Below are 23,993 nucleotides of genomic sequence, written 5' to 3'. Positions count from 1 at the left end.
GCCCGGACCTGCTGGACCCTAGGCAGAGCGAGAAGGCACTGTTGATCACTTGATCCTCTCACTTGGCCTTACCTGTGCTCGGGTGCACCTGAAACCTTCCCTCCTCGTTGCCTCCAATCAGCTGGTAGCCAACCCTGCCATTCTCCCCAAGATCCGGGTCTTGGGCCACCAAATAGAGAACCGTGGATCCCACCGGCACATTTTCAGGCACCCATAGCGTTGGGGATGAGATGAACAGTGGAGTGTGGTCATTGTGGTCACTGAGGAAGACTCGGGCTGTGACAGACGTGTAGCGGCGCTGAGTGACGTTTAGAGCGCAGTCTGACGCCTCCACCACTAAAAGATAAGAGGACACTTCTTCGCGGTCCAATGGACGCGCTACACTCAATACGCCTGTCTCTTTCTCCAAATGAAAAGCGTTCTCTGGATCCTGGCGTAGTAGTGAATACCGGACCTGACTGTTGGGTCCTGGACCGTCATGGTCAACGGCTTGAAAAGAGAAGACAGAAGAGCCAACTTGGGCATCTTCTGGAACCACTAATGTAATGGGATCTTCTGGGAATTTGGGCGTGTGGTCATTCCTGTCCTGGACTTCAACCTCCACCTGAACCACTCGAGGAGGCACGTATCCTCCAGACACGTCGCGTGACTCTTCCACGCTTACACGGAGAGAATATCGAGACTGCGACTCAAAATCCAGCTCCTTCACCAGGAAGATGTTACCCGTTCGTCCGTCTACCATAAACACTCCATGGGGGTCATCCAGTAGGGTGTACATTGCGGAGCTGTAAGGGTGTTTGGGGGCAACAGTACCCAAAAGAGATCCTGGCGGCAACCCTTCCACGGGAGTCAGGACCAGCACGCTTGGGTTAGGCTTCAGAGAGTAACGTGTGGCGGGAACCACCTAGAAAACAGCGGATATATTCTCAGTGCTAAATGGTACGACACGCGGTATTACTTGTACACGCTAAGCTCCGCGTGTGCGCCGGATACCTGTACACGGATGGTGGTCTCCGAGCTCCTCGGAGGGGTTCCTAGGTCAGAGGCTTGGACGGTCATGGTGTAGAGCGCCCGCTCTGCGTGCTGAAGTGCTGCCGCGGTGCGCAGCTCTCCCGTGTTTGGGTGCAGAATGAACCTTTCTGCCCAGGGACCTGCGGAGGAGCAGGGAGGGTTATATTGTGGAGGGGCGGGGAGGAGGGGCACTCAGGGGAGGAGGCTGGGTGAGCGGCATGCGCAGGACCTCCCCGGGACAGGAACCCCGGGGGGGAAGTGTCTCTCCTGGAGTCTGGTAATAAGGAGCTGTCAGATATCCTGAACGGTCTCTGTTTTCGCGGATGTCTCCTGGTGGGTTTATTGTCAATTTTCTTGTTCTTTTAGATACGGGTTAGAGGGCAGTCTCTGTTTAGGTTCTGCTACACTCTGTTTTAGTGAACGGTCTCTCTGTTTAGGTTCTGCTACACTCTGTTTTAGTGAACGGTCTCTCTGTTTAGGTTCTGCTACACTCTGTTTTAGTGAACGGTCTCTCTGTTTAGGTTCTGCTACACTCTGTTTTAGTGAACGGTCTCTCTGTTTAGGTTCTGCTACACTCTGTTTTAGTGAACGGTCTCTCTGTTTAGGTTCTGCTACACTCTGTTTTAGTGAACGGTCTCTCTGTTTAGGTTCTGCTACACTCTGTTTTAGTGAACGGTCTCTCTGTTTAGGTTCTGCTACACTCTGTTTTAGTGAACGGTCTCTCTGTTTAGGTTCTGCTACACTCTGTTTTAGTGAACGGTCTCTCTGTTTAGGTTCTGCTACACTCTGTTTTAGTGAACAGTCTCTCTGTTTAGGTTCTGCTACACTCTGTTTTAGTGAACAGTCTCTCTGTTTAGGTTCTGCTACACTCTGTTTTAGTGAACGGTCTCTCTGTTTAGGTTCTGCTACACTCTGTTTTAGTGAACGGTCTCTCTGTTTAGGTTCTGCTACACTCTGTTTTAGTGAACGGTCTCTCTGTTTAGGTTCTGCTACACTCTGTTTTAGTGAACGGTCTCTCTGTTTAGGTTCTGCTACACTCTGTTTTAGTGAACGGTCTCTCTGTTTAGGTTCTGCTACACTCTGTTTTAGTGAACGGTCTCTCTGTTTAGGTTCTGCTACACTCTGTTTTAGTGAACGGTCTCTCTGGGGCACTGTTAAGTAGATGTCTCTCTGAAGGTTCTTTAAGATACTATTTAGCGGGCAGTCTCTCATTGGGTTCTGTTTAGCGGGCAGTCTCTCATTGGGTTTGTTTAGCGGGCAGTCTCTCATTGGGTTCTGTTTAGCGGGCAGTCTCTCATTAGGTTCTGTTTAGCAGACAGTCTCTCATTGGGTTCTGTTAGACACTGTTTTAGTGCGCAGTCCGTTAGATACTGTTTAGTCTCTCTGGGAGGTCTCTGTGGAGATTGTCTCTCTGATTGTACCGTCTCATATGAATCCGGGAGCAGTCTCTCTACCTTATAAGCAGAGGTCAGATTGCATAACATTGCATTTATAAAGGTGTAAATGTATTAGCGAGGGGAGGTAGATATGGGAGGAGTCTGGTGTTAGGGTGGGAGGAGTCAGGGAGTGGAGAACAGTAATTAGTGAGGTTAGTAATTAACCAAGATGGTGTACCCCCCACCCCAGTATCTACCCCAAATAATCTTCCGCAGCCTTCCGTTCATAGCCACGTTCCACCCCCTGCTCTCCCGGAGCGCTGCTCCTGCCCCTCGGCTCTCTCGGAGCGCTGCTCCTGCCCCTCTGCTCTCTCGGAGCGATGCCCCTGCCCCTCTGCTCTCTCGGAGCGCTGCTCCTGTCCCTCTGCTCTCTCGGAGCGCTGCTCATGCCCCTCGGCTCTCTCGGAGCGATGCCCCTGCCCCTCTGCTCTCTCGGAGCGCTGCTCCTGTCCCTCTGCTCTCTCGGAGCGCTGCTCCTGCCCCTCGGCTCTCTCGGAGCGCTGCTCCTGTCCCTCTGCTCTCTCGGAGCGCTGCTCCTGCCCCTCTGCTCTCTCGGAGCGCTGCTCCTGGCCCTCTGCTCTCTCGGAGCGATGCCCCTGCCCCTCTGCTCTCTCGGAGCGCTGCTCCTGTCCCTCTGCTCTCTCGGAGCGATGCCCCTGCCCCTCTGCTCTCTCGGAGCGCTGCTCCTGTCCCTCTGCTCTCTCGGAGCGCTGCTCCTGCCCCTCGGCTCTCTCGGAGCGCTGCTCCTGCCCCTCTGCTCTCTCGGAGCGCTGCTCCTGCCCCTCTGCTCTCTCAGAGCGCTGCTCCTGCCCCTCGGCTCTCTCGGAGCGCTGCTCCTGCCCCTCCGCTCTCTCGGAGCGCTGCTACTGTCCCTAGGCTCTCTCATCTCCCCCTCCCAGCTCAGGCACCTGCGAGGCTGTATGTCACCGTCCCGTTCTCTCCTTCATCGGGGTCCTTAGCGTGTAGCGAGGCCACAAACACGCCAGACGATTTTGCTTCCATTACCTATAAAGAGAGGAACGATGAGGCTTTAACCCACGAATGAGATCTCATTAAGCTCTCTTAGATGCTCCACCTCGCGGCCCCCAGGCCCTGTCTCAGGAATAATTATATTTATTATATATCATTTTATGTTATTCCCAGAATTACAGAATATAAATGATTATAGAATAAAAAGTCACGTGACTAGAGGCGAGAGAGCGCGGCGTTGCTATTGCCCCCAGTGGCGGGGTAAATACCTGCAGGGATATTTCCCGGGCAGAGTTGGGCACAAACACGGGCGCGTTATCATTTTCATCCAGCACTGTAACATGAATGGTCCCCGTCACGCTGCGCGGGGGGGCTCCTCCGTCCTGCGCGATCACCAGGAGCTGGTAGGTGGCCTGAAGCTCCCGGTCCAGAATCCTCCTCGCAGAGAGCTCTCCTGTAAGACAAATACAAGGGGTAATATGGGGGTTCGGGAGGCAGAAAGAGGGGCAGTTACGGGCTGTATGGGGCTCGGCACTCTCACCGGTGTGGGGTAAAGGGGCAGTTACAGGCTGTATGGGGCTCGGCACTCTCACCGGTGTGGGGTAAGGGGGCAGTTACAGGCTGTATGGGGCTCGGCACTCTCACCGGTGTGGGGTAAGGGGGCAGTTACAGGCTGTATGGGTCTCGGCACTTTCACCGGTGTGGGGTAAGGGGGCAGTTACGGGCTGTATGGGGCTGGGCACTCTCACCGGTGTGGGGTAAGGGGGCAGTTACGGGCTGTATGGGGCTCGGCACTCTCACCGGTGTGGGGTAAGGGGGCAGTTACGGGCTGTATGGGGCTCGGCACTCTCACCGGTGTGGGGTAAGGGGGCAGTTACAGGCTGTATGGGGCTGGGCACTCTCACCGGTGTGGGGTAAGGGGGCAGTTACGGGCTGTATGGGGCTCGGCACTCTCACCGGTGTGGGGTAAGGGGGCAGTTACAGGCTGTATGGGGCTCGGCACTCTCACCGGTGTGGGGTAAGGGGGCAGTTACAGGCTGTATGGGGCTGGGCACTCTCACCGGTGTGGGGTAAGGGGGCAGTTACAGGCTGTATGGGGCTCGGCACTCTCACCGTTGTGGGGTAAGGGGGCAGTTACAGGCTGTATGGGGCTCGGCACTCTCACCGGTGTGGGGTAAGGGGGCAGTTACGGGCTGTATGGGGCTGGGCACTCTCACCGGTGTGGGGTAAGGGGGCAGTTACAGGCTGTATGGGGCTCGGCACTCTCACCGTTGTGGGGTAAGGGGGCAGTTACAGGCTGTATGGGGCTCGGCACTCTCACCGGTGTGGGGTAAGGGGCAGTTACGGGCTGTATGGGGCTCGGCACTCTCACCGGTGTGGGGTAAGGGGCAGTTACGGGCTGTATGGGGCTCGGCACTCTCACCGGTGTGGGGTAAGGGGGCAGTTACGGGCTGTATGGGTCTCGGCACTCTCACCGGTGTGGGGTAAGGGGGCAGTTACGGGCTGTATGGGGCTGGGCACTCTCACCGGTGTGGGGTAAGGGGGCAGTTACAGGCTGTATGGGGCTCGGCACTCTCACCGGTGTGGGGTAAGGGGGCAGTTACGGGCTGTATGGGGCTCGGCACTCTCACCGGTGTGGAGTAAGGGGGCAGTTACAGGCTGTATGGGGCTCGGCACTCTCACCGGTGTGGGGTAAGGGGGCAGTTACGGGCTGTATGGGGCTCGGCACTCTCACCGGTGTGGGGTAAGAGGGCAGTTACGGGCTGTATGGGTCTCGGCACTCTCACCGGTGTGGGGTAAGGGGGCAGTTACGGGCTGTATGGGTCTCGGCACTCTCACCGGTGTGGGGTAAGGGGGCAGTTACAGGCTGTATGGGTCTCGGCACTCTCACCGGTGTGGTGGTGGATCTGGAAGTCGGTCTCATGCGTCGGGAGCCGGTAGGTGACGCGGCCGTTCTGCCCGGCATCTCTGTCCGAGGCGCTGACCTTCCCGACAAACTCTCCACCCGGCCGGTTCTCTCGCACGCTGAAGAAGTACCTTTCCTCGCTGAGCCTGGGGGGGTTGTCGTTTTCGTCGGTCACTCGGACCCTCACGGTGCAGGTGGCAGTTCGGGTGCCGGAACCAGCAGACGCCAGAACGGCCAGCACATAAACCTCCCGCCTCTCCCGGTCCAGGGCTCCGCGTACGTACAGCCAACCTGTCTCCGGCTCAACACCAAACCCGACAGAGTCGGCATCCGGACGCAGCCGGTAACTCACCGGACTTTCTCCTCTGCCGGTGGGTAATGCCTGGACCTGGAGGAGACGACTGAGCGGTGGGCTGCCTTCCCGCACCTCTACGCGGTAGTCTGAGGCTCCGCATGCCGGCTCCGACTCCTGCTCCATCACCAGGACGGTGATTTCCATTACAGAGGATAGTTGGGGGGTCCCACCATCTAGTGCCGACACTCGCAGCTCATACCGGTCCTGGCTCAAGCTCCCGGTGAGGAGAATTTGTCCGGAGCCGTCAATGCCGAAGGGGCCACTGGAATCCAGCTGATAACGGACTTCTCCATTGGCTCCGTCGTCCGGGTCCATCGCCTGAGCCGTGAATATGACGGAGCCGGGGGTGGGGGGCTCCTGGAGTCGCAGAGTGTGGGACGGGAAGGGGAAGGTAGGAGGGTTGTCATTGACGTCGGTTACCCGCACCGTAACTGTGGTTCTGGTGTAGGCTGGGGGCGAGCCGGTACGAGCCTGAACCTCTAGGACTAGCTCAGGATCTTGCTCCCGGTCCAGTGGCTTGCGAATGGAAAGGACCCCTGAGCGTGAGTCAACAGAGAGGAGGCCTCGAGGATCTCCGTTGGAGAGAGAGTAAAGAATCTGACTAGGGACCCCTAGAAAAGAAAAAAATCACTCATTTATTGGACAGATGGAGGGCCGGATTTACATGATGGAGCCGACGCCCCAGGCCCATGTCTCTTGAATAGGCCAATCAGAAGGTAGCACAGAGGGGCACATTGCACCTGGGTGCCACTAGGTGGCAGGAAGCAGAGAAGGTCGAGATGACAGAAGTCTCCTTCCCACCAGTCGAAGCGGGTGATCCTCCGTATGGGTGTGTGTCGTGATGTGTGTCTGGGTGTGTGTGTCTGGGTGTCTGTGTGTATGTGTGTGTCTGGGTGTGTGTGTGTCTGGGTGTGTGTGTGTCTGGGTGTATGTGTGTGTCTGGGTGTGTGTGTGTGCGTCTGGATGTGTGTGTGTGTCTGGGTGTGTGTCTGGGGGTGTCTGGATGTGTGTGTGTATGGATGTGTGTGTGTCTGGATGTGTGTGTGTGTGTCTGGATGTGTGTGTGTGTGTGTCTGGGTGTGTGTATGTTTGTCTGGGTCTGGGTGTATGTTTGTGTGTCTGGGTGTGTGTCTGGGTATATGTGTGTGTGTGTATGGGTGTGCGTGTGTGTGTGTCTGGGTGTGTCTGTGTGTCTGGGTGGGTGTGTGTCTGTGTGTCTGGGTGTATGTGTGTGTGCCTGGGTGTGTGTCTGGATGTGTGTGTGTGTCTGGGTGTGTGTCTGGATGTGTGTGTGTGTCTGGGTGTGTGTGTGTGTCTGGGTGTATGTGTTTGTCTGGGTGGGTGTGTGTATGTTTGTCTGGGTGTATGTGTGTGTGTCTGGGCGTGTGTGTGTCTGGGTGTATGTGTGTGTGTCTGGATGTGTGTGTGTGTCTGGGTGTGTGTGTGTGTCTGGGTGTATGTGTTTGTCTGGGTGGGTGGGTGTGTGTATGTTTGTCTGGGTGTATGTGTGTGTGTCTGGGTGTGTGTGTGTCTGGGTGTATGTGTGTGTGTCTGGATGTGTGTGTGTATCTGGGTGTATGTGTGTGTGTCTGGATGTGTGTGTGTGTCTGGGTGGGTGTGTGTATGTTTGTCTGGGTGTATGTGTGTGTGTCTGGGTGTGTGTGTGTCTGGGTGTATGTGTGTGTCTGGATGTGTGTGTGTGTCTGGGTGTATGTGTGTGTGTGTGTGTGTCTGGGTGTGTGTGTGTGTCTGGGTGTATGTGTTTGTCTGGGTGGGTGTGTGTATGTTTGTCTGGGTGTATGTGTGTGTGTCTGGGTGTGTGTATGTTTGTCTGGTTGTATGTGTGTGTGTCTGGGTGTATGTGTGTGTGTCTGGATGTGTGTGTCTGGGTGTATGTTAGAGCGAGTGCCCCTGCCGCGTTCAGGCTCTGGATCTGCCCCTGTATGTACCCCACTGCAAATTCCAGGGGCTCCCGGGATAATTCCCGACAATAAAATACTTTATGAAAAACCTCATTATACCTAATAATTATATAAAACGTTCCGCTCCGGGCCCCGGTCCCCTTCATCCCGCGCTGAGCACAGGATTCAGACGTTACGGGGTTAAGGGATGTATATAATGGACTGCGGCCTATACCTGTGACATATAGCGGGAATACTGCCTATGGAATCTGCCGGGTTATACCATGTGGCACCTACAGGGGCAGACAGATAGATGAATCTATCAAGGATTAGTATGGGGTTACCTGGTGGACTAGTAGCCAATACGCTTCCCACGCTGGCCCCAGGGGGAGTGTCCTCTGGTACCGTGATGTCATAATGAAGCTGCAGAAAGGTGGGTACGGGCGCAGAACCGGCCAAAATGCTGACATTGACCCGGGCGTTAACTTCTGCCCTGACTCCTCCCCCATCCTGAGATCCCACCTCCAGATACAGCACAGAGCCCGCCCACGAAGAGAGAGAGCGCGCCACCAACAGGGTCCCTAAAAGAGACAAAGAGTGTGCATTAGGGGAGTGACAGCCGACAGAAAGAGAGCATTCACCGCATTTATACGCCGTGTAGCTTCAGCTTCAATTGCTCAGGTGGCCTGAAGAAGGGACCTCCATGTCCTGTAACCCGCATTAAATACGATCCTCTCGGCCGTTAAAAGCCTCCATTTTACTCTGATTGGTGATTTCTTTTGTATTTAGAAATAACGACGTTTATGATATAAATGGTCACTGACCCCCCCCCATCCCGTCCCCCATAGTAAATGTCCCAATCCTGACCTGTAGTAAATACCCCTCCCCCATCCCGACCTGTAGTAAATGCCCCAATCCTGACCTGTAGTAAATGCCCCTCCCCATGGGCGTAGGAACCGGGGGGGGCAGATCCCCTCCAGTAACTCATGTGGGGGGGATGGATAATGAAGAAAACCCCCCCAATAGAAACGCCGCAAATACGGCCCGCGAGACCTCGAGGTGCGGCCCGCGTAAGATCGGCAGCCAGGGCAACAGATCTTACACGGTCCGCACCTCAAGCCCCGCTACTTACCTGTGGGAGGGTCTTCTGTACTGCACAGAGGAAGCGGAACCCAGCAGAGTTCACGTGACATCCCATCACATCCTGCTTCCTCTGTGCAGTACCAGAGAACGCAGAGGGAGGCCGAGCCCCCTGCTGAAGTCTGTGAGCGGCATCGAGGAGCTGCATGCAGGTAAGGGGGTGGGGAGGGTGTTTGAATGAGTATGCGTGATTGAGGGAATGAATCTGAATGAATGAGTATATGAATGAGTGTGTGTCTGTGTGTGATAGCATGGATGTGTAAGTGCTGGAACCTAGGCATGATGGGACTATGATTGCTGTTAGCAATCACACTCCTATCATGCCAAGTCAGCCAGTACATGCTGAAACCTAGCTAGCTGCCCCCCTTGTGTATTGATGCTGCCAGCAGTATGGGGGTCTGCACATCACTTCCAGCCACCCTGTACCAGCATGTACGGGCTGACTTTGCATGATAGGAGTGTGACTCCTAGTGTGAGAGATGGGGATAAAGTGGGGATCTGATGGGGGAAAATGCTGTCCCCCCCAGATTTTTGGGGCTCCTACGCCCATGCCCCTCCCCCATCCCGACCTGTAGTAAATCCCCAATGCTGACCTGTAGTAAATTCCCCTCCCCCATCTTGACCTGTAGTAAATGGCCCAATCGTGACCTGTAGTAAATGCCCCTCCCCCATCCCGACCTGTAGTAAATGCCCCCATCCTGACCTGTGTCTGCTTTGATGCGGACGAGTGGGGGGTTGTTTCCGGACACAATATGGTAGGTGAGTGTGCCATGGATCCCCTCGTCTTTGTCGTGGGCGCTCACAGTCACTATGGGTGTTCCCGGGGGACTTGTTGCACTCACGCTCGCCCCGTACTCCACGGGGTAGAAGACCGGCCGGTTGTCATTAACGTCCTCCAGCGAAACGCGAACGAGGCAGCTGCTACTCAGACCACCCTGAGGGAGGAAAGAGAGAGTGATGTCAGAACTCCACTCAGTACTCTCCTCTACTCTGCCTCACTCCACTCAGTACTCTCCTCTACTCTGCCTCACTCCACTCAGTACTCTCCTCTACTCTTCCTCACTCCACTCAGTACTCTCCTCTACTCTTCATCACTCCACTCAGTACTCTCCTCTACTCTTCATCACTCCACTGTGTGCTTTCCTCTACTCTGCCTCACTCCCCTGAGTACTCTCAACTACTCTTTGTCACTCCACTGTGTGCTCTCCTCTACTCTGCCTCACTTCACCAAGTACTCTCTCCTACTCCCTGAGTAATTTCCCCTACTCTGCCTCACATCACTGAGTACTCCCTCCTACTCTGTCTCATATTCCCCCCGAGTACTCTCACCTACTCTGCCTCACTCTCCTAAGTACTCTCCCTTACACTAACTACACTCTCACCTCACTAAATACTTTCACCTACTCAACCCCATTATTAATCTCCTCCGATCTCCTCTGCCTCCACTCAGCCCTCTCAGGACAGCGAGGTGACACTGGCAGCGTGAGTGGAGTAAGGAGAGGAGCGTCTGCCGGCAGATCTCTGTGAGCACGCACCCCGTCGCTGGCGGTCACGTGAAGAAGGAAGAAGCGGTCTCCGTCGTCCCTGTCGAGGGTCTCCGAGATGCAGATGTCTCCGGTCTCCGGGTGAATGCGAAACTGTGCCGGGGTCCGAGGGCTGAGAGAATACGAGACCACCCCGAGACTGCCGCTGTCCGCGTCCGACGCCGACACCTGAGAGACAGAGACAAGTGACTGCACGCCAGCCCGCCAGCCCGCCAGCCAGCCAGCCCTCCCCGCACAGACCCCACGCCTGCCAGGTTGCCCTGTTTCTCCAGAGTTCTGCCCCCTACGGTATGTAAAGCAAATGACACCCATCATGCGCAGCCAGCAACCTGTATAATAAGACAGTCCAGGAAAAATGGCTGATATGGCAACCTCATCTTCAACATAGTTAACCCTTCCCAGCTTTCCTGCATTTCTATGCATAGGGGGGCCATGGGGTAGCTTCCCCTCCCCCCGCTGCCCTTTAACCCTTTACAGGAAACACGGTCAGGCGAGACATGCAAACCCTGAATGCTGATTGGATGGGGCTGGTTGGTCTACACATTGATTATTTATTGATTTATATATCGCCGTCATACTCCGCAGCGCTGTACAATGTGTGTTATTATTTATATATCGCCATCATACTCCGCAGCGCTGTACAATGTGTGTTATTATTTATATATCGCCGTCATACTCCGCAGTGCTGTACAATGTGTGTTATTATTTATATATCGCCATCATACTCCGCAGCGCTGTACAATGTGTGTTATTATTATTTATATATCGCCGTCATACTCCGCAGCGCTGTACAATGTGTGTTATTATTATTTATATATCGCCGTCATACTCCGCAGCGCTGTACAATGTGTGTTATTATTATTATTTATATATCGCCGCCATACTCCGCGGCGCTGTACAATGTGTTATTATTATTATTTATATATCGCCGTCATACTCCGCAGCGCTGTACAATGTGTTATTATTATTTATATATCGCTATCATACTCCGCAGCGCTGTACAATGTGTTATTATTTATATATCGCCGTCATACTCCGCAGCGCTGTACAATGTGTTATTATTATTTATATATCGCCGTCATACTCCGCAGCGTTGTACAATGTGTTATTATTATTTATATATCGCCGTCATACTCCGCAGCGCTGTACAATGTGTTATTATTATTTATATATCGCCGTCATACTCTGCAGCGCTGTACAATGTGTTATTATTATTATTTATATATCGCCGTCATACTCCACAGCGCTGTACAATGTGTTATTATTATTTATATATCGCCGCCATACTCCGCAGCGCTGTACAATGTGTGTTATTATTATTTATATATCGCCGTCATACTCCGCAGCGCTGTACGATGTGTTATTATTATTTATATATCGCTGTCATACTCCGCAGCGCTGTACAATGTGTGTTATTATTTATATATCGCCGTCATACTCCGCAGTGCTGTACAATGTGTGTTATTATTTATATATCGCCATCATACTCCGCAGCGCTGTACAATGTGTGTTATTATTATTTATATATCGCTGTCATACTCCGCAGCGCTGTACAATGTGTGTTATTATTATTTATATATTGCCCTCATACTCCGCAGCGCTGTACAATGTGTATTATTATTTATATATCGCCGTCATACTCCGCAGCGCTGTACACTGTGTTATTATTTATATATCGCCGTCATACTCCGCAGCGCTGTACAATGTGTGTTATTATTATTTATATATCGCCGTCATACTCCGCAGCGCTGTACAATGTGTTATTATTTATATATCGCCGTCATACACCGCAGCGCTGTACAATGTGTGTTATTATTATTTATATATCACCGTCATACTCCGCAGCGCTGTACAATGTGTTATTATTTATATATCGCCGTCATACTCCGCAGCGCTGTACAATGTGTGTTATTATTATTATTTATATATCGCCGCCATACTCCGCGGCGCTGTACAATGTGTTATTATTATTATTTATATATCGCCGTCATACTCCGCAGCGCTGTACAATGTGTTATTATTATTTATATATCGCTATCATACTCCGCAGCGCTGTACAATGTGTTATTATTTATATATCGCCGTCATACTCCGCAGCGCTGTACAATGTGTTATTATTATTTATATATCGCCGTCATACTCCGCAGCGTTGTACAATGTGTTATTATTATTTATATATCGCCGTCATACTCCGCAGCGCTGTACAATGTGTTATTATTATTTATATATCGCCGTCATACTCCGCAGCGCTGTACGATGTGTTATTATTATTTATATATCGCTGTCATACTCCGCAGCGCTGTACAATGTGTGTTATTATTTATATATCGCCGTCATACTCCGCAGTGCTGTACAATGTGTGTTATTATTTATATATCGCCATCATACTCCGCAGCGCTGTACAATGTGTGTTATTATTATTTATATATCGCTGTCATACTCCGCAGCGCTGTACAATGTGTATTATTATTTATATATCGCCGTCATACTCCGCAGCGCTGTACAATGTGTTATTATTTATATATCGCCGTCATACTCCGCAGCGCTGTACAATGTGTTATTATTATTATTATTTATATATCGCCGTCATACTCCGCAGCGCTGTACAATGTGTTATTATTATTTATATATCGCCGTCATACTCCGCAGCGCTGTACAATGTGTGTTATTATTATTTATATATCGCCGTCATACTCCGCAGCGCTGTACAATGTGTGTTATTATTATTATTTATATATCGCCGCCATACTCCGCGGCGCTGTACAATGTGTTATTATTATTATTTATATTTCGCCGTCATACTCCGCAGCGCTGTACAATGTGTTATTATTATTTATATATCGCCGTCATACTCCGCAGCGCTGTACAATGTGTTATTATTTATATATCGCCGTCATACTCCGCAGCGCTGTACAATGTGTGTTATTATTATTTATATATCGCCGTCATACTCCGCAGCGCTGTACAATGTGTTATTATTATTATTTATATATCGCCGCCATACTCCGCAGCGCTGTACAATGTGTGTTACTAATATTTATATATCGCTGTCATACTCCGCAGCGCTGTACAATGTGTGTTATTATTTATATATCGCCGTCATACTCCGCAGCGCGGTACAATGTGTGTTATTATTATTTATATATCGCCGTCATACTCCGCAGCGCTGTACAATGTGTGTTATTATTATTATTTATATATCGCCGCCATACTCCGCGGCGCTGTACAATGTGGTATTATTATTATTTATATATCGCCGTCATACTCCGCAGCGCTGTACAATGTGTGTTATTATTATTATTTATATATCGCCGTCATACTCCGCAGCGCTGTACAATGTGTGTTATTATTATTTATATATCGCCGTCATACACCGCAGCGCTGTACAATGTGTGTTATTATTATTTATATATCACCGTCATACTCCGCAGCGCTGTACAATGTGTTATTATTTATATATCGCCGTCATACTCCGCAGCGCTGTACAATGTGTGTTATTATTATTTATATATCACCGTCATACTCCGCAGCGCTGTACAATGTGTTATTATTTATATATCGCCGTCATACTCCGCAGCGCTGTACAATGTGTTATTATTATTATTTATATATCGCCGTCATACTCCGCAGCGCTGTACAATGTGTGTTATTATTATTTATATATCGCCGTCATACTCCGCAGCGCTGTACAATGTGTGTTATTATTATTTATATATCGCCGTCATACTCCGCAGCGCTGTACAATGTGTGTTGTTATTATTTATATATCGCCGTCATACTCCGCAGCGCTGTACAATGTGTGTTATTATTATGATTTATATATCGCTGTCATACTCCGCAGCGCTGTACACTGTGTTATTATTATTTATATATCGCCGTCATACTCCGCAGCGCTGTACAATGTGTGTTATTATTATTATTTATATATCGCCACCATACTCCGCGGCGCTGTACAATGTGTTATTATTATTATTTATATATCGCCGCCATACTCCGCGGCGCTGTACAATGTGTTATTATTATTTATATATCACTGTCATACTCCGCATCGCTGTACAATGTGTTATTATTATTTATATATCGCCGTCATACTCCGCAGCGCTGTACAATGTGTTATTATTATTTATATATCGCCGTCATACACCGCAGCGCTGTACAATGTGTGTTATTATTATTTATATATCGCCGTCATACTCCGCAGCGCTGTACAATGTGTGTTGTTATTATTTATATATCGCCGTCATACTCCGCAGCGCTGTACAATGTGTGTTATTATTATGATTTATATATCGCTGTCATACTCCGCAGCGCTGTACACTGTGTTATTATTATTTATATATCGCCGTCATACTCCGCAGCGCTGTACAATGTGTGTTATTATTATTATTTATATATCGCCACCATACTCCGCGGCGCTGTACAATGTGTTATTATTATTATTTATATATCGCCGCCATACTCCGCGGCGCTGTACAATGTGTTATTATTATTTATATATCACTGTCATACTCCGCATCGCTGTACAATGTGTTATTATTATTTATATATCGCCGTCATACTCCGCAGCGCTGTACAATGTGTTATTATTATTTATATATCGCCGTCATACTCCGCAGCGTTGTACAATGTGTTATTATTATTTATATATCGCCGTCATACTCCGCAGCGCTGTACAATGTGTTATTATTATTATTATTATTTATATATCGCCGTCATACTCCGCAGCGCTGTACAATGTGTGTTATTATTATTATTTATATATCGCTATCATACTCCGCAGCGCTGTACAATGTGTTATTATTATTATTTATATATCGCCGCCATACTCCGCAGCGCTGTACAATGTGTGTTACTATTATTTATATATCGCTGTCATACCCCGCAGCGCTGTACAATGTGTGTTATTATTATTATTTATATATCGCCGTCATACTCCGCAGCGCTGTACAATGTGTGTTATTATTATTATTTATATATCGCCGTCATACTCCGCAGCGCTGTACAATGTGTTATTATTATTTATATATCGCCGTCATACTCCGCAGCACTGTACAATGTGTTATTATTATTATTATTATTATTATTTATATATCGCCGTCATACTCCGCAGCGCTGTACAATGTGTTATTATTATTTATATATCGCCGTCATACTCCGCAGCACTGTACAATGTGTTATTATTATTATTATTATTATTATTTATATATCGCCGTCATACTCCGCAGCGCTGTACAATGTGTGTTATTATTATTATTTATATATCGCTATCATACTCCGCAGCGCTGTACAATGTGTTATTATTATTTATATATCGCCGTCATACTCCGCAGCGTTGTACAATGTGTTATTATTATTTATATATCGCTGTCATACTCCGCAGCGCTGTACAATGTGTGTTATTATTTATATATCGCCGTCATACTCCGCAGCGCTGTACAATGTGTTATTATTATTTATATATCGCCATCATACTCCGCAGCGCTGTACAATGTGTTATTATTATTTATATATTGCCCTCATACTCCGCAGCGCTGTACAATGTGTATTATTATTTATATATCGCCGTCATACTCCGCATCGCTGTACAATGTGTGATATTATTATTATTTATATATCGCCGTCATACTCCGCAGCGCTGTACAATGTGTGTTATTATTATTATTTATATATCGCCGTCATACTCCGCAGCGCTGTACAATGTGTTATTATTATTTATATATTGCCCTCATACTCCGCAGCGCTGTACAATGTGTATTATTATTTATATATCGCCGTCATACTCCGCAGCGCTGTACAATGTGTTATTATTTATATCGCTGTCATAGTCCGCAGCACTGTACACTGTGTTATTATTTATATATCGCCGTCATACTCCGCAGCGCTGTACAATGTGTGTTATTATTATTTATATATCGCCGTCATACTCCGCAGCGCTGTACAATGTGTTATTATTTATATATCGCCGTCATACACCGCAGCGCTGTACAATGTGTGTTATTATTATTTATATATCGCCGTCATACTCCGCAGCGCTGTACAATGTGTTATTATTATTATTATTTATATATCGCCGTCATACTCCGCAGCGCTGTACAATGTGTTATTATTATTTATATATCGCCGTCATACTCCGCAGCGCTGTACAATGTGTGTTATTATTATTTATATATCGCCGTCATACTCCGCAGCGCTGTACAATGTGTTATTATTATTTATATATCGCCGTCATACTCCACAGCGCTGTACAATGTGTTATTATTATTTATATATCACCGTCATACTCCGCAGTGCTGTACAATGTGTGATAGTATTATTTATATATCGCCGTCATACTCCGCAGCGCTGTACAATGTGTTATTATTATTATTTATATATCGCCGTCATACTCCGCAGCGCTGTACAATGTGTGTTATTATTATTATTTATATATCGCCGCCATACTCCGCGGCGCTGTACAATGTGTTATTATTATTATTTATATATCGCTGTCATACTCCGCAGCGCTGTACAATGTGTTATTATTTATATATCGCCGTCATACTCCGCAGCGCTGTACAATGTGTTATTATTATTTCTATATCGCCGTCATACTCCGCAGCGTTGTACAATGTGTTATTATTATTTATATATCGCTGTCATACTCCGCAGCGCTGTACAATGTGTTATTATTATTTATATATCGCCGTCATACTCCGCAGCGCTGTACAATGTGTTATTATTATTTATATATCGCTGTCATACTCCGCAGCGCTGTACAATGTGTGTTATTATTATTTATATATCGCCATCATACTCCGCAGCGCTGTACAATGTGTGTTATTATTATTTATATATCGCCGTCATACTCCGCAGCGCTGTACAATGTGTTATTATTATTATTATTTATATATCGCCGCCATACTCCGCAGCGCTGTACAATGTGTGTTACTAATATTTATATATCGCTGTCATACTCCGCAGCGCTGTACAATGTGTGTTACTATTATTTATATATCGCTGTCATACTCCGCAGCGCTGTACAATGTGTGTTATTATTTATATATCGCCGTCATACTCCACAGCGCTGTACAATGTGTTATTATTTATATATCGCCGTCATACTCCGCAGCGCTGTACAATGCGTGTTATTATTATTATTTATATATCGCCGTCATACTCCGCAGCGCTGTACAATGTGTTATTATTATTATTATTTATATATCGCCGTCATACTCCGCAGCGCTGTACAATGTGTGTTATTATTATTATTTATATATCGCCATCATACTCCGCAGCGCTGTACAATGTGTGTTATTATTATTTATATATCGCCGTCATACTACGCAGCGCTGTACAATGTGTGTTATTATTATTATTTATATATCGCCGACATACTCCGCAGCGCTGTACAATGTGTGTTACTATTATTTATATATCGCTGTCATACTCCGCAGCGCTGTACAATGTGTGTTATTATTTATATATCGCCGTCATACTCCGCAGCGCGGTACAATGTGTGTTATTATTATTTATATATCGCCGTCATACTCCGCAGCGCTGTACAATGTGTTATTATTTATATATCGCCGTCATACTCCGCAGCGCTGTACAATGTGTGTTATTATTATTATTTATATATCGCCGTCATACTCCACAGCGCTGTACAATGTGTTATTATTTATATATCGCCGTCATACTCCGCAGCGCTGTACAATGTGTGTTATTATTATTATTTATATATCGCCGCCATACTCCGCGGCGCTGTACAATGTGGTATTATTATTATTTATATATCACCGTCATACTCCGCAGCGCTGTACAATGCGTGTTATTATTATTATTTATATATCGCTGTCATACTCCGCAGCGCTGTACAATGTGTGTTATTATTTATATATCGCCGTCATACTCCGCAGCGCTGTACAATGTGTGTTGTTATTATTTATATATCGCCGTCATACTCCGCAGCGCTGTACAATGTGTGTTATTATTATTATTTATATATCGCCATCATACTCCGCAGCGCTGTACAATGTGTGTTATTATTATTTATATATCGCCGTCATACTACGCAGCGCTGTACAATGTGTGTTATTATTATTATTTATATATCGCCGACATACTCTGCCGCGCTGTACAATGTGTTATTATTATTTATATATCGCCGTCATACTCCGCAGCGCTGTACAATGTGTTATTATTATTATTTATATATCGCCGTCATACTCCGCAGCGCTGTACAATGTGTGTTATTTATATATCGCCGTCATACTCCGCAGCGCTGTACAATGTGTGTTATTATTATTTATATATCGCCGTCATACTCCGCAGCGCTGTACAATGTGTGTTATTTATATATCGCCGTCATACTCCGCAGCGCTGTACAATGTGTGTTATTATTATTTATATATCGCCGTCATACTCCGCAGCGCTGTACAATGTGTTATTATTATTATTTATATATCGCTGTCATACTCCGCAGCACTGTACAATGTGTGTTATTATTATTTATATATCACCGTCATACTCTGCAGCGCTGTACAATGGGTGAACAGGACGTAACAAGTAGTATTTAACAGGTAGGAGGGCCCTGCGCACAGGAGCTTACAATCGCCCCAGGTATGTTATTATTATTTTTACCCCAGCCTCAGGGTTATTGGGCAGATTCCCAGAGTTTTGCCCCAGTCAGGCGCTTTCCTCCCTAACACAGCTGGAATCCCTGCTTGAACACAGGTGACTTCATTCAAAACATCCTGACAAGTCACGGTTTCCATAACAACCATTATTAGAGCCATTTGGCTGCTGTCACTATGGAGTCTGAGCGACCGGCTATTAGAGGGTTAATATTGAGGTAGTCCTGGGGTCAGGGAGGTCAGCAATTTACCCCCTCCAGCTTTGATTAACCCTTCCCTGCTATAACAAAAGTAGCAAAATGAGATTATTCTATATCACATCGATTAACCACTGCACAGCCATAACTTAACCCCTGCACAGCCTTTACAAAGGTTATAAACACCAAACCGTATAAAGCGGCTCAGCGCCGGAGCCGCCATCACCTGATCGCCTAATCCTCCTAATACCATGAAAATAATCCGTCACACGGGGGCCACATCCCACCCCTGCCTCAACTGTGCGCCTGTCACCCTGCAGTGGGAGGGGCCGGCTACGTATCCCATAGCTCCTGTCTGTCACCCTAAAGTGGGAGGGGCCGACTCCGTGTCCCATAGCCAAGGGTGGGCTGGCAAAAACACATACTTACACACACACTCATGCTAACACACATACCCTCCAACAGACACACACACTCATGCTACACCCTCTAACAGACACACACACTCACTCATACACACTGACTCACTCCCTCTCTCCCTGACCGCCTTTATCTCTCCCTCCTCGCCCCGTTACGCGACCCCGCTGTGTTCTTTTTAAATTGCCCCCCAGTCCCTTCCAATAGCCCCCTTCTATCTGTCACCCTGCTGTGGGAGGGGCATGTAACCAGAAAATGCCATAAAAGTCATTTTTTACCCCCCAAGGGGCAGTCAGGACCCCCTGAGCTACAGGGCCATGCACCACGCAGCTGCAGCGGGTCAGGCTGAGGACACACGGACTGGGGTCCTGGCCAAAAAGCGGACAACCCCCCCCCCCCCCCACCGCACCGCACTCCTTCACTGCCAGAGTCTACACTGGGGTGTTTACACAGAATCTACCCCTCTCTTCCCTTTACTGCCAGAGTCTGAGAGGTGGCTAAATACCCTACCTGCCACGTGTCCCTGTTTAGTCCAGTCAGTCCCTCTACACCAGGCCCGGACTGGCCATCGGGCACACCGGGCATTTTCCCGGTGGGCCGAGCCGCGGCAGGGCCGGATTGACTTAGGGGCTGATGGACCTGCAGCTCCAGGCCCCTACCTTAAAATAGGCCCAGTCAGGACCGGACTGACTGGGCCTATGCGGCCGCATTAACGCAGGGCATAAGGGGCACCTGCCCCATAAGCCCGCCGCAACTGCGACCGGGTCCTCCACCCTAAGGGGCCGGGAAGCCCCCACCAGGGCCGGGCTTACGGGTCTGCAGCCGCACAGGGTTTAAATTAAAACATCGGGGGGGTTACTTTATTTAACATCCTCCACGTTAAATAAAGTTTTTGTTAACCCTGATTTAATTTAAGCCCTGTGCGGCCGCACACCCCTAAGGCCGGCCCTGGTGGGGGCTTCCCGGCCCCTCAGAGTGGCGGACCCGGTCGCAGTTGCGGCAGGCTTAAGGGGCCTTGCCCGGTCCTGACTGGGCCTATTTTAAGGTAGGGGCCTGGAGCTGCAGCTTCATCAGCCCCTAAGTCAATCCGGCCCTGCCGCGGGCCCAGTCGCAGTTGCTGCTTGCTCCGGCAACAAGGTAAGTAGGGTGAGGGATGGGGGTGCAGAGAGGGGGTACATATTGAGAAGTGGGGAAGGGGGTACATAGTGAGAAGGGGCAGATAAGATGGGGAGGGGGGGGTAGTGTGAATGCGTATGAGAATGAATAAATGTGTGGATGAATTGTGTGAATATGTTTGCGAATTAATGAATTCAGGTGTGGATGAATTGCTTGAATGATTTGTGAGACTGCATTAATGAATGTGTTAATGATTTGTGTGAATGAGTAAATGCAAAGATGGTACACCCTTCGTGTACCATCTTTGCATTTACCCATTTTTATTTATTTATTTTTTGTTAAAGCCCACCCTTCGTGGGCTTTAACAAAAAATAAATAAATAAATAAAAATGGGCTGCTCAGGCTTAAATGCCCGGGCCTATTTTTTGTCCCAGTCCGGGCCTGCTCTACACAAATGCATGATGCCCCTCCTCCCCTGATGCCCCTCTTTTCTAGGAGGTCAGAATGTTTGCTGGGTATGAGGGTATCGTAGGGTTCTACGGCCCTAAAAGCCCCCGATAATGTGTATAGAAACCGCAGGAAATGTCTTTATAAACTAAACGGGGTAAATAATATACAATACTCTTCCACACTTCCTAAAACCACCCCCAAAACAAAAGTGCCCCTTTGTAGGGCCAGGTATTTTCAGGACTACAACGGTCAGAAAGTCGTACGGACCGTTAAATATTCCCACAGCTCTGCAGCCAATGGAGGGCCAGGCAGTTGACTATAGAAAGGCACATACGGGGCCGGGTAACACATATATGCATATGGGACCGCATGGTCGGGGGCCATCTGCAGCCCTCCCCAGGGTGACGTACCTGCAGGAAGCAGCTCCCCTGGGCCGTGCCTTCACTCAGCGTGGCGTTATAGACAGGACTGGCGAAGACGGGCTCATTGTCATTAACATCCAGCAAGTGGACTCTAACCACGGCGGTGGAGGTCAGCGGAGGCTGCCCGCGGTCTGAGGCCACCACCGTCATCTCAGGCTGGGCGTTCCTTTCATAATCCAAAGGGGCCGCTGTGGTGATGACACCGGTGTCAGGGTGGATGTGGAACCAGGGAGTGGGCAGCAGGCTGTATCTTACTTCCCCGTTCACTCCCTGATCTTTATCCCGGGCCGTGACTTGCAGGAGGAAGCTCCCAGGGTGTAGACCTTCGGGGACCGTGTGGCTGTATTCCTGGCGGTCAAACACCGGGGGGTTATCATTGACGTCGGTAACTTCCAACACAAAGGAAGACTCTGCACGGAGCGGTGGCGTCCCCGAGTCTGTGGCCAGGACTCTCAAGCGGTAGGCGTCCTTCTCTTCGCGATCGAGCAGCTTGTCCACGCAGATGAGGTAGATGATGCTATCTTTGGTGGTCAAAGCAAACTTTCCATCACCTCCCTCCAGCGTCACATCCACATCTGGATGCTCCCCATAGTCCGGGTCAGACACCGAGATACGGGCCACATACTGCCCCGGCGTGGCCCCCTCAGATACCCGCGGAGCCCCATCTTCACTCAAGAAGATGATGGTCATGCTGGGCTGGTTGTCATTGGAATCCCGCACCTGGATAGATATAAATGCAGTTCCCACCTCTGGTTGTCCTGCTCCATCTCGAGCCTGGACAACCAGTTCATGAGCCTTCCGGGTTTCATAATCCAGGGGCTTGCTGAGCTGGATAAGTCCAGATCGTGGGTGGATGGTGAAGAAACCCTCGGGGTCACTCTGTCTGCGGTTTATCTCATAAGTGACCTCCCCATTTTGACCCTCGTCTGCATCGGTGGCATAGACCTGGAGGACACTAGATCCTGGGGGTAGGCTCTCGGAAATAAGTGCCTGGTAGCGACTCTGGTTGAACACCGGAGCGTGGTCATTTATGTCCAGAACCGACACATCCAGCTTCATCTGAGAGCTGCGGCTTGGAGATCCTCCGTCATATGCCTCCAGGGTCAGCGAATACGATGAGCGGTTCTCTCGGTCCAGGTCAGAGTTCACCACTAGTTCCAGAGAGAGGATCCCACTGGACGATCTGCGTGTTTCCAGCCGGAACACCTGCATCGGATCCCCACCACGGATCAGGTACCCCTGCGTGCTGAGAACCCCGCTGTCAGAGTCCACGGCTGGTTCTAGCGGGTAACGAGAGCCCAACGCCGCATGCTCGGGGATCGCAAGCTCGTTGTGCTCTTTAGCAAAGATGGGCGAATGGTCATTGATGTCATCTACGTGGATGTCCACTTCCACGGTGAGCCCCTCTGGGGTGACGGCAATGAAGCTGTAAAGGCTGCGCTGCTCGCGGTCCAGGACCCGCGCGCTCTTAATGATTCCCGTGTGCTCATCTATGTCGAGATCGCTGCCGACACCGCTCCCCTCCTGGGCAGAGATGAAGAACATGTGTCCGCTGGATCCCGGGGGTAGTCCGGCGCTGATGTCACCGATGATGGTCCCGGCAGGCTGTTCCTCGTCGATGTGTAACTCCAGGGTGCCCAGGGACGAGGAAGGTGGCAAGGATATCAGAAGAAGGAGCAGGTACAGGCCGGTGGGCGGCATTGCTGCGAGATGTTCTGCCTGATTGAAGAAGACACCATCCTGCAGAGAAGAAACAACATTATACATCTTATCAGTCACACGACGTAACCCTATAGCTGCTCATTTATAGGCTCCCTCCCGTGGTGTCTACATTTCATGTCATCTAGAGAAGCTGGACTTTGGTTGGAGGTGATGGTCTCCCCCTGGGCTCCGGGCATAATGTTGGAGGGTTATTTGGGTGCAAAAAGTCTGCAATTATTTATGTTGCGCGGGGGGGTGGGGGCATCGCTTTTATGCAGAGATTGGGCAACTTTTTGTTCAAAGATGAACTTTTTGGTTACATCGTTACATTCCCTCACCTCAACGAGATTACCCCAGCCTCACCTCAACGAGGTTACCCCAGCCTCACCTCAACGAGGTTACCCCAGCCTCACCTCAACGAGGTTACCCCAGCCTCACCTCAACGAGGTTACCCCAGCCTCACCCCAACGAGATTACCCCAGCCTCACCCCAACGAGGTTACCCCAGCCTCACCTCAACGAGGTTACCCCAGCCTCACCTCAACGAGGTTACCCCAGCCTCACCTCAACGAGATTACCCCAGCCTCACCCCAACGAGATTACCCCAGCCTCACCTCAACGAGGTTACCCCAGCCCTCACTTTAACCATGTAGTGTTCCGGTGCCCGTCGTGTTAACCCCATCAGGTGAGTGATTAACGTTAAGCAGACCGCTCCTTCTTGTGCCTGGTTTGTTGTCGCGTCCCGCAGGGCCGGATTATCACAGGAATGTGCCTCCCTGCGAGCAGAGAATTGGCCCCACGTGGGCCGCACACTGAG

At 49.3% G+C, this 23,993-nt stretch overlaps 1 protein-coding gene across 1 annotated transcript in view; it reads right to left on the bottom strand.

Annotated features, from left to right (window-relative positions):
- The window catches only part of LOC149274586 (protocadherin-16-like), a 38,740-nt gene extending 15,563 nt beyond the window's left edge, over nucleotides 1-23,177 (bottom strand). Inside the window, exons 1-9 of the mRNA XM_089505296.1 lie at nucleotides 21,465-23,177; nucleotides 10,254-10,430; nucleotides 9,422-9,653; nucleotides 7,923-8,159; nucleotides 5,308-6,288; nucleotides 3,686-3,870; nucleotides 3,356-3,452; nucleotides 994-1,151; nucleotides 73-904 (exon numbers count right to left, since the gene is read on the bottom strand). Of these exons, the coding sequence (XP_089361422.1) occupies nucleotides 73-904; nucleotides 994-1,151; nucleotides 3,356-3,452; nucleotides 3,686-3,870; nucleotides 5,308-6,288; nucleotides 7,923-8,159; nucleotides 9,422-9,653; nucleotides 10,254-10,430; nucleotides 21,465-23,177 (4,612 nt within the window). The remainder of the gene's footprint in view (nucleotides 1-72; nucleotides 905-993; nucleotides 1,152-3,355; nucleotides 3,453-3,685; nucleotides 3,871-5,307; nucleotides 6,289-7,922; nucleotides 8,160-9,421; nucleotides 9,654-10,253; nucleotides 10,431-21,464) is intronic.
- Between the last annotated feature and the right edge of the window lie 816 nt (nucleotides 23,178-23,993).

Source organism: Sceloporus occidentalis, unplaced genomic scaffold (assembly GCF_023333645.1).
Source record: "Sceloporus occidentalis isolate IW3139 unplaced genomic scaffold, rSceOcc1.0.p SCAF_322, whole genome shotgun sequence".
Classification (NCBI taxonomy): domain Eukaryota; kingdom Metazoa; phylum Chordata; class Lepidosauria; order Squamata; family Phrynosomatidae; genus Sceloporus; species Sceloporus occidentalis.
The sequence above is the reverse complement of the archived record's forward strand: the minus strand, read 5'-3'. Positions and strand labels throughout refer to the sequence as shown.